The sequence below is a fragment of the Poecilia latipinna genome, unplaced genomic scaffold, assembly GCF_001443285.1.
Source record: "Poecilia latipinna isolate Pla-1442-1.1 unplaced genomic scaffold, P_latipinna-1.0 Scaffold151, whole genome shotgun sequence".
NCBI classification, from domain to species: Eukaryota; Metazoa; Chordata; class Actinopteri; order Cyprinodontiformes; family Poeciliidae; genus Poecilia; species Poecilia latipinna.
In genome coordinates, this window is record NW_015112767.1 from 398,745 (window position 1) to 409,462 (window position 10,718).

Genomic DNA, 10,718 nt, shown 5'->3' on the forward strand with positions numbered 1-10,718 from the left:
GACATACATGTGCAGAAAAAAAAAAGAAAAAAGAAAAAAAGTGTGCGTTTGTTCCTATTTAAATATATAAACATGGCCGAGTGTATTCGCGTTTGAAGCGCTACCCGTGCACCTTTGCACGGTTGTACCTTTTGTTTGCCACTTTCACGCCGTGATGTTTAACGAACGGTGTGTATCCTTTGTAGACCTGACCAGTCGCAAATGTGTATTTGGGGAGGCAAACAAGCGTCCTTTTAGGCTGCTGAACACACCAGGCTGTGGCAGCAGACCGGTGGACAAACTGAACAAATTCTTTGCAGTAAATACACCATTAGAGGTTTGTATCGCAGCAGCAGTGGTATGTACAGTTCCTTTGTAAAACACACAACCCTGGATCGACAAAGAACGACACCACGGTCCACTCAGCTCTGATTCAAACACTCAATGAGCCAATAGTGCAAAGCAGCTGCTCACTCTTTAAGGGTGCACCTCTCGGTGGACGATAAGCGAAATTTTAATTTTGGGTTCCCATTTTGTTCACCTTCTACAGGGACTTGCGCTTCAGCATCATAAGAAAAGCACTCAAAATAACTGGATGGCTTCACAAACACCACAAGATCCCATTTGGAGCATGTTTTGTGGCCCAATGTGGGGTTTTATTTGGGAACCAAGGTTATAAACAGGTAAGGGAGTAAAAGATAAAAGCCTGACAATTTGCACCCTATAAGCTGCCTTACGAAGACTCAGTCTGGAGAGGAATTTAAGAGGAGATGTCGCGTAAACATTCAGACACGTCTACCTACGTTTAGGTTGATGGGTTTATATGTAAAGGACGCCGCTCTCAAGATTTCTTTTATCCCTGATACCAAATCTAGTCATTTAACAGCTGAAAGCCTAGTCCAACAATGGAGTCTCTTCTATCTGCTTTTTGTGATAATAGATAATTTGTTTGAAATGGAGCTTCATCCTTTCATGTTTCCACGTAATTTCCTGACCCACATTTAGAAACATTTAATGGGACACAGAATTGAAAGGGAAAGGGGAGTTCATAATAGTAAAAGGAAACTCTGGAGGACAAATATGGAGATGACTCTTTAGATCTGAAGGATAAGAAAAGTTGGCTTACTGTTCTGAAGGATGGAGGACCCTGGTGGGTTGAGAAGATGAGCTCCAGACGGGAAGATTTCAAAAGCAGAGTCAACAAGGGAGTGGAAATCCAAGTTGAGAGCAGGAAGGCAAGAGAGAACCTGGGGAACTTCAGAGCTGCAGTGGACAAACGGGGGACAGGTGATTGTCCAGGAGAAATCTGACGTGTAAAGGTCCGAGGAAATGTTCAGGTGTTAGTGTGGAAACCAAACTAATATTGAAGCTGAGAGGCGCAGAGGACACAAAGAGCTTGAGTTCAAGGAAGGTAAATAAAACATACTTCTTGCTCCAAAGGCAAAACTAAACTCTGAAGGAACCCAGAAGGCTTGACGCCATCATGGCAAATCATCCTTAACTCGCTAAACTGATGAGGTGATTGCAGACAGGTGTGTGATCTGCGGCAAGCCATCCAAGTCCTCCAACAAAGATCCTCTCTTCAGGATGAGGACTCACACACACCAGGATCATGACAAGTCCATCATATTAAGCTCCATAAAAAGCTACAATGCCCCCCTGGAGGGCCGGCGTCCTGCATGTTTTAGTTCTCTCCCTGGTTTAGCGCACCTGGATCCAATGATGGTTCATTAGAAGGCCTAAGAAGAACAATGGCATGCTGGAAAGGTTACTACCACCAGGGTAGATGACACTTTAAATACTTTTTTTTTAACTTGCAAATAATATCATAGAATAATAAATGATACTACAATGATCTCCCTGGCTAAGTTACACATCTAAGACCATTGCTGACATCTTTCCATTTTGTCATCAGGTTAGCAGAGTTAGCAACCAACCGGCTTTAAACCACCAAGTTAGCAACCCCTTTAGTTTTAATAGATAGAATCACATTTCCAGATTATCTGTAAAGATCACAAGATTGACAATAACTAGAAGTTAGAGGTTTTCTTTTAAACAATCACTGCATTCTCATTGAATTACATGTCCCCATTTTTAATTTGAAACATTGAAGCAGGACCAGCATCACGTCTCTTTCTTTGTAAGGGCAGATCAAGAGAGGGTGAGCATTGTGTATTTGCAAATTTAGCACCTCTGCAGGAATCATATGCACATCTTCACTCTCATAAACTGCCATGAGAGGCAGGGAATTGCACAGATTGAAGTGGTGAACGATTCTGCATATCTGGCTGTGTGTGTGTGTGTTGCATATCCTGGTAAACAAATGGCAAAATGTTTCCCTCTCGCCGTGGCATGATTTAAGTAAACAGGGACACTTACAGCAAAGCAAAGCGGCTATTGAGCATCTTCATAAATGTTTCACCATTCTTCGGGGGCCATGTGTGAGGGTGCGCGCACGCCGCCGCCGCCGCCTCGGCGCGAGACTGGGCGCATTTATCTCCGCAGAGACATCAGAGTGCTTGCAGCTTGAGGGGAAATCAGCGGGCCCACACTGCCGATGAGGAGATACGTGTCTGTGTGCATGTAATGTTGCTTGTACACAGAAGAAAGAAAAAATATGCCGGCTCCGTGTGCACTTCATTTAACCAATCAGGCCCCGCTGTGGTCAGAGGCTGTGCACTCACACCACCTAGTGGCACTAGGGCGAGCAAAATGTGACAAAACAGCAGAACGCGTTCATTCCGTCTGTGCACAATGGGATTTGAAAGAACATGTCAAATATCACTGCCTAGAGTTGATAGATTGTTTTGTTTGTTTGTTTTTCCTGAGGCAGATCTTCCAACAAACACTAGAGAAATAATAAGACTGTATCAAAAATATATATATTTAAAAAAAAAAAAAAAGCATGCACAAGGGAGAGGAGAAACTCAAAGACAAGTGTTGAGCCATGAAAAAAAAAATTGTAGCTGCAGACAGAGAGGAGGATCAAAGGATGAGCACCGGGAAGCTGCAGGAATCGGTTGTAGTCCTCCGCCTCAGGAAGCACAGCTTCAATAAGATTGATTGTGATTGACAGGTGGGAACCGTTAATCCCCTGTGCTCTTCACTCCCCCTGCCCAACCACACCCCCCCCCCCCCCTCTCTCTCTCTCTCTCACACACACACATTCTTGGACATCCCTACCAATCTACTGTACAAACGCCTGCGCCGTTCTCTTTGCATTTGCTCTTCCTCTCCCTCGCCATCATCCTAAGGCGCTCTGAGCCACCGCCGTCCTCCAAGTGGAGCCCTGCCGTGTACTATATATAGGTTTGGAGATGAAAGGCAATGAAAGGTGTATGGAGGTGCAGGTCATCAATATTCAATACCCTCTCCCTCTCTCTGTCTTTGAAATTTAAATTTCCTCCACCAATAAACTCCGATCGTGTATTTGCATGCTGGGCAATGAGACGTAAAGACATAATTACACGGTATTGATGCAATGTTTACAACACAAACTGCCTCTGCGAGTCCCGTCAGTTCCTGATGGCTCAGATTTAAAAAAAAACAAAAAAAAAGCCGCCCCGCTTGTTTCATCACCGTTAACACAGCTGTCTCCCGTCGCCTCTTTTGTTGCCACACGGCACATTTCCATAAATTCCCCTCACACCCCGAGCTATTTGTAGGGCGACTCTCGGCGAGCGACTGCAACAGGAATCCTTTGTTTCCAATATCCATCAGTCAGGTGAACTGAGAGGCCGCGTCCGCAGACTGTCACTGCTGAGTGCAGTTAAGAATGCCCACCACAATCTGGAGTCTCTGTGCCTGACAGGCGGTTTGTCTGGGATGAGAGGAGACATGGGAATGGAGATACACGCTCAGACATCTACAAGGCCTTCCACTGTTTATTGGCACCCTTTGGCAAATATGTGTAAAAAAAAAAAAAAAACCTGGATGGAAATTCATCTTTGGCTGGACAGCTTTTTGTTGTTGTTGCAATATCTAACCATTTTTGTGTAGATTTATTCAGCACAGGTGGAATATGTTATATATATATATATATATATATATATATATATATATATATATATATATATATATATAAATGTTTTTCCACAAAATCAATAACTCATGTTTTTGTTGGCTTACAATTTTTATCTAGTCTCCATAAACTCTATGGGGGGGAATAAAAAAACATTTTACTAATTAAATGGAACATTTTTAAAATAATATGGGCTTCTATACTCACTGCATTACATTCCAAGACTTCACGTCTGTTCATTTCGATGATTGTGGCTTACAGCTAATGAAAACCTCTCGGAAAATTTTAAGGTCCTTCAACACAATTCAAGAATGGTAGACTTTCAGACTGCCAGCACAGGTGGTTGAAGCAGATAATCCCTCATTAAAAAAAAAAGAAAAATGTTTGAAGTGGTTATGGCATAATTTTACCCTTCAGGATGGAGTTTTGCACACGTTGCGTTTCTTTCCACGCCAGCTCATTGGACTGCTCGGTTGAAGGTTGCCGACATTTTAAAGGGGGTTCTGATGTTTAGGTTTCTTAGGTATCTCAGGTTTGTTTTGTTACGCAAGTCCTTTGCATTCATTTTAATTTGAAGTGCAAAGAACACAATTAAGTAAAAATTAAAAAAAAATGACAGTAATCAAATCTCAAACGTTTGTGGCTTGAACTGGACAACTTTGACCTTGTGGGCTTAAAGTTTGGACAGCACTGGCATACACAACGTTGGGAAGACTGCTGACGGTTAATAAGACCGTCCAGGGGGAGGATAAGAAGCCAAATGTTGTTGTGAAGATTCTGGTCGTTTACAGAGAACAGGATCCGAGCATTTCAATGAAAAACTGAGTAGATTTGAAGCATGTGGTAGAAAAAAAGTGCACATAAACATAGTCTTAAGATTACTGCAGAGCAAAGTCATTTCAGGAATAGGTGTGTTTGCAGTCTTCCCTTTCTTAATACCTCCCATATTATGAAAGAAAATCTAGTTGTTTGATTTTGACTTTTCATCATCCCTTCATCAAAAACATGCCTAGTGCTGCTTCAGTTCTTTCATGCATATTTGTGGAACCCTCAAATCTCCCGTGGCAACCAGTCGGGGGCGCCTAAACACTTGCTCATACAAAGCACCGCCTGTTTCCACACAGTTCCTCCTTTGAGCTGCAGTCTCCGCCTCACAGAGCATCTTCCCCCACACTTTCCCCTCTCAGCTCCTCCAGACTAGCGGCAGCAGTGGCTGGCAACAGCTGGTGGATCTGCTGAACTTACCAAAGGAAATGAGCTCAGTCCAACGCTCCTAATACCGTTTGCAAACGGCTTAATGGAGGATTGTTGTGATGACGGTGGGGTGTCAGAAAGAGACAGAAGCCCAATTTCAAGGCCTAAAATTACAAAGTCAAATTTCTTTTACGTTATGATTGATAGACATAGCACTTTTATAACAACTTAAAGTAAAAGTTGCTTGATTGTGTTTTGAATGTACACCCTTTAAGCCAGTCCTGAATCACAGACAATGTCTGAAGGATGTAACCTGGGTAAAAGAGGAGGAGGTCTGTACTGTTGCTCAGTGGTCCGAAATCGTCCTTTCAGATGAAACTGTGAATGCAATGTGAAAAGTGAGGTCCCAATGTCTGTAGGAAGAGCGGAGAGGTACAGAATCCACATTTCCCCGAGGTCCGGTATGAACTTTTCACAGACCGTGATGATTTAGGGAGCCACGGTTTCGCCTGCGTTTCATCAAGTCGTACATCAGAGCAGTCTTCTCCCCAGGGAAGTTTGGACAACTCAATGTTTCACTCCGACAAAGAGCCTCATAGAGATGCTGATTCCGTCTTCCAGATGGACTCGGTACCGGCTTGCACTGCCAAAAATACCAACATCTCTTCTTCACTGGCCAGCAAAATGACCTGAGCTAAAACTAAAGAGAATCAAAGAGGGACTGTCAAGACAATGATAATACAAGACCCAACAAAGAACACAAGGTAAAGGAGGCCAAGGAAACCCGGGCACCACAGGACGAATCCCTTCACACCACATTGCATGAAGCTGTTCATGCGAAAGGAGCTTTGACCATGTAAGGTGTTCAGATTCTGTACGGCACCTGGCTAAATGTTTCACGCAGCTGACAGTTCTGTAATAATATTAGTTCCTTTCATACAATGCTAAACAGGAGAATTTATTTTGGGCCGTGAATGGCAGAAAGCTAGAAACAGAATTAAACATTTGAAATATAACACTAATGAACCTGTAAGTTAGATTTTTGTATTTCTAACTTTCTGATGAATCTGAAGATGCGTCTGTACATAAGACATGACACGGGTGCATTTCTCTGCAATTCTTCTCTCTGGAAAAGACAACAAAACTTTTTTAGTAAAGAATATGCGTCTAAATCTTAAGGAAATGGACAAGAAAACAGCTGCTCACCTACACTTGGCCAATGTGAGAGATAATAAATCTACACACAACTGGAAGAGTGACAAGGCAGGAGTTTTAAGTAGGCAAAAAGAAAAAAAATCCTGTGTGCTTATATAAAAGTGCCATAAAGCGGGAATTTAAAGCTTTTAAAAAAATCTTTACCAATAAGTGTCATGTCAGCAATGAAACAGGAAATGCAATAAAGGAAAAAACACACGCCATATGTACTGAAAGTAGCAATTTTGTTCCATTTTCAGATACAACTATTTACATGTAACCAGAGACTATGTTCTCAAAACAGGTACAAACAGTGTTTTTTTGTTGTTGTTTTTTTTTAAATGTTGCAATCATTATTGTTTTTTTAATTTCCTTCAAACAACTCAGAAATATAGTATAAAATAAGATATCAGCTTAGAGGAGTGGGGCGGGGAAGAAGGTAAAAAGAAGAAGAAGAAGTCTACGCATCTTAAATGTCCAGTAACGTATATACACACACACACACACACGAGTATTTACATTCTAAAATTTCCTTTTAGACCAAAGTTTTGCAAACAGTAAACACAGTCATGTTCACCGCAGCCCTACAAAAACCAGATCAAACTGATGTTTGTACAAGAAGTATGGCTGTAACTCGGCTCAGTGGTCGAAACGGGAGAGCAGTTCACCGCGAGAGGCTTTTCAGTGTCGGGCGGACGATCGCGGCCGAAACGACACCGAAGCGGAATAAATAAACGGCGACGGCGTGACGATGGAAAGCATGAAGCTACATCCAATCGAGAGTTTCTTAATCAAAAAATTATATTTTGTTAAAACTTGGGCCACAATCTATAAATTTGCAAAAGAGTCGGTCACATGATTATATTAAAACAAGACACAGTCCAGCTCAGCAAAGACTTTGCATTTTACACAATGAGGAGAGAAAACATTAAATTAAATACAACTCTTAAAATTATTTCATTGCATTTTAAAAACAATCATCTGGAATAATTCATTATGTGCTATAGTTGAGAAGAGCTAACCACAGCGTTGGATTAGTTGACATTTAAATTAAAATAGAAACAAACATGGGCGAGAACGACATAAATCCATGATGGCGCGTCGTTTCAGTCTCAGCCAAAGGGTCACATCCTGATCGCTTCAAACATGAGGGAGAAATATCCTACAGTTTAAAAAAAAAATAGCTAAAACTGTCTTTGAGAACAATTAAAATCTTAAAACCAAACATTTCCCTTAAGCATTCAGTCCAATTGTGAATATTAGTGGAGAGAAAATAAAAATTGATGGATCGCATTCAAAACCATTCCACGCTGTTTACATATAGACATCATTCTGAAAGTCCATGAAGATGATTGATTTCCCTGCTGATCAATTATTTCACCCTTGGCTTGGACGTGAACAGGCAGAGATTAAAATGTAATGATCCATAAAATCTGATTCAAGGCTTCGCACACTCGAGCTGCGCAGCCAGAAATCAGAACCCGACAGCCAACACGGCTCGTTGCCGTCGGACGATCCGCTTCGAGTCCGTTTCCGGCGACTCGTCGTTACCAATCTCGCGGGATCATTTAGCAAATAATAATCTGTGCAAATCACAAAACAAGTATGAATCTGGACATTGAAATGTGGAGCATGATGAAAGAACTTAAGAAGAAGGAAAAAAAAAAAAAAAATCAAGAGGATACAAACAAGTCCGTCAGCTAACAGGGCTTTGGTTCAGGCTGTGCTCCGGGAAGGGAACTCGAACTGTAGCTTTGAGTAAGTTTACACGCGACGCATCATCGGTGTGAGCGTCCATGGGTGGTCGGATGAGGTCGTGGGAGTGTGACATCAACGGGAAGGGGATCTTGAACCCTTAAAGTGTGCAGAAGAAGTGAGTTCGTTGCGGTTCATCGTGTGTTAACAGTGTTCCAGGTAGTCGATGACCCGTGAGATAGACTTCTGTCCTGTGGTGCCCATTGCACACTGTGTGGGGAGGCATGGAGGAAGGAAACAGAAAGCGTGAGAACTCAAGAGTCTTAAAAGAGGACAAGAGAAAAAAAAAAAAAAAACGTGCAGATTAAAGTTTGAATTTTATCTCCATTAAAAAAAAAAATAAAATAAAAAAAAGTGAAACGCATGGTTCCAGTCATCCGTTCCGACGAAACGGATCGCATGTGAAGCTGCTTCGAAACGGCAACATCTGGGACCAGAAACGGCTTGATAAATATTAATCTAATAATAACTAGCCCTCTTTTTCTGAACTTTAGTGCTTGAAATATACAGCTTGGTGACACAAGGATTTATGAGATCGATCACATTTTGTATTTTAATGACAGCTAGTAGAGGCCGCGTGAGCCGCTTCAAAGCTTCTGGAGAAACAGGCAGGCCGGACCGGCCTTTCATAAAAGCCCAGCAGCTTTTACTACCGATTCAAAAGAGAGACTGAAATAATTTACTGAGAATCACAAAAAAAAAAAAGAAAGAAAGAAAATCAGTGGCTCTCAGAGTGCTTTTCTTATTCTCTTTACAAAAAGGTGCTTTAGTGGGTTTGGTGCAAAATTAAATGCCTTTTCATTTCTCCGTTCCAACTAGCCATCAGCCAAGGACTGAATCAACAGCTGAAGATATCCAAATAAAAATCTTTACTTCAAACACTTGTTTTTTGTTTTGTTTTGTTTTTTTACTGTTATTGCTTGCAAATGTTTTTGTTGTTGTTTTTTTTCCCATCTTGGAGGAAAAGTTTCAGATAGGACATGGGCCAGTTTCTGGCATACTGAAGTCTTTAAAAAAAAAACATGTACTGCTCAAAAACCTCTTTAAATTTTCCAATGAGTTGAACTCATTTTAACGAGACTTTAAACAAAGTGCCAGAATAAACCTTCCCGTCTAGAAATGTGTCACGTGTTTGGAAAGTCATGGTATGGAAAATAAATCTATCTGCTTTGAAAGGACACTTAAAGCTACAGGCAGCTTGTCTGTAAAGTAGCTGACTAGTTAACCAGCCAATATGAGCTTATTAGGCTAGTAAAGAGAAGAAAGGAGCAATAATATTCTCCATCATAACACATTTAGTTCAATTCTCTAGATGAGTTCCCACATGTTTTTTTTTCCCATTTGAATCATTAATAATTTCCCTCCTTCAAATTTCAATTTTCTTCCTGCAGTTTTTATAACATTCTGGATATTGAAGAATAATAATTAAAAAAAAAAAAAAAAGCCCATTAGCTGTCTGACTCATTATCAGCTCTAATTATTTGGAGGCTCAAAAAGCCATCAAACACCACGACGTTGACATTTATGGAGCAATTATGTATTATTTTATCAAAAGTGGGAATAATTATTTCACTTCTATCATAAAAGCATCCAGATCTTGTTTTAATCTTCTCAAATTTCCACCTAGAGGTCATCACCCTGTGAGACTCTCATCGTCACCCTGACTCGACGCACGTTTCTTAGCGCCGTCACCTCGCCGGTCATACTCACAGTGAGGTTCATGAAACTCAAGAACTTCTTCAGCATTTCTGTCATTATAGAGAAATCCCCTTTAGGTAGGTGCTGTCTCACAGTAGTCACATTTATCTGGGGAGGGAAGGAAGAGGAAGGGAGGGGGGGGGCGACACGGAGAGGCCGGTGATCAACAACTTGAGACGTGTTCAGGGGCGAGAACAGAAGCAACAGAAGCGCCCGGAATGGAGTGTGTGAATGTGTGTTAGTCATAGGCTCACCTGGCTGCCCTGACAGAGGCAGCCCAGTAACAGAGCCGTGTAGGAGGCGACGATGCTGTCCTCCATGTGTTTGCCCGCGTGCTGCAGAGCTGGAACCAAACGAGGGAGAAAAGACGTTTCATTCTCAACCGTTGATCGGTTAAATGTCTAATAACAGACGCGTTCAATGAAACATGCGCAAAAACGAAGTCATGTCGGCAACTTTTGGAGGCTTCTTGATTAAAACGAAAGTTGGAAAGCACAGGCTGCAGTTAAGCTGAAGCTGTGCTATGGGATCGAGAACGTATGATTGTGAAACAAAAGCGACTACAGAGAAGCAGGCGGGCGTGTAAACGTCTACCTTTATTTAGGTCCAACTCCTCGTCCTCTTCCTCTTTCTTTTCAGCCTGGCTGTCGTTCGTTTCGGATGCCACCCACTGGATCTCTCCCGACGTCTCCTGCCACTCGCCGCTCTGGTCCAGGGCCGGCTTAGGGGCCTCGCTGATGAGGTCGTCCGTCTTCGCCTCGGCCAGGATGGCAGCGCGCTCCCGCTCCAGGAAGAGCTGGAGCATTGGAGGGGGGGGGGGGGGGGAGAGATAGGGGAGTGTGGGGGGGGGGAACAACAAGAAAAGACCAAGAGCAAC

At 42.2% G+C, this 10,718-nt stretch overlaps 2 protein-coding genes and 1 long non-coding RNA gene across 3 annotated transcripts in view; 1 reads left to right on the forward strand and 2 right to left on the reverse strand.

Moving 5' to 3' along the window:
- LOC106945576 (glutamate receptor ionotropic, delta-1) overlaps window positions 1-2,468 on the reverse strand; it is a 349,094-nt gene extending 346,626 nt beyond the window's left edge. Inside the window, exons 1-2 of the mRNA XM_015029358.1 lie at window positions 2,359-2,468; window positions 1,106-1,242 (exon numbers count right to left, since the gene is read on the reverse strand). Coding sequence (XP_014884844.1) covers window positions 1,106-1,242; window positions 2,359-2,390 — 169 coding nt within the window. The 5' untranslated portion in view covers window positions 2,391-2,468. The remainder of the gene's footprint in view (window positions 1-1,105; window positions 1,243-2,358) is intronic.
- The window catches only part of LOC106945578 (uncharacterized), a 21,073-nt gene continuing 10,495 nt past the window's right edge, over window positions 141-10,718 (forward strand). Inside the window, exons 1-2 of the long non-coding RNA XR_001424589.1 lie at window positions 141-151; window positions 8,914-8,916. This is a non-coding gene — a long non-coding RNA (uncharacterized LOC106945578). The remainder of the gene's footprint in view (window positions 152-8,913; window positions 8,917-10,718) is intronic.
- wapla (WAPL cohesin release factor a) overlaps window positions 6,615-10,718 on the reverse strand; it is a 21,104-nt gene continuing 17,000 nt past the window's right edge. The window contains exons 17-20 of the mRNA XM_015029357.1: window positions 10,436-10,637; window positions 10,096-10,184; window positions 9,854-9,949; window positions 6,615-8,353 (exon numbers count right to left, since the gene is read on the reverse strand). Coding sequence (XP_014884843.1) covers window positions 8,288-8,353; window positions 9,854-9,949; window positions 10,096-10,184; window positions 10,436-10,637 — 453 coding nt within the window. The 3' untranslated portion in view covers window positions 6,615-8,287. The remainder of the gene's footprint in view (window positions 8,354-9,853; window positions 9,950-10,095; window positions 10,185-10,435; window positions 10,638-10,718) is intronic.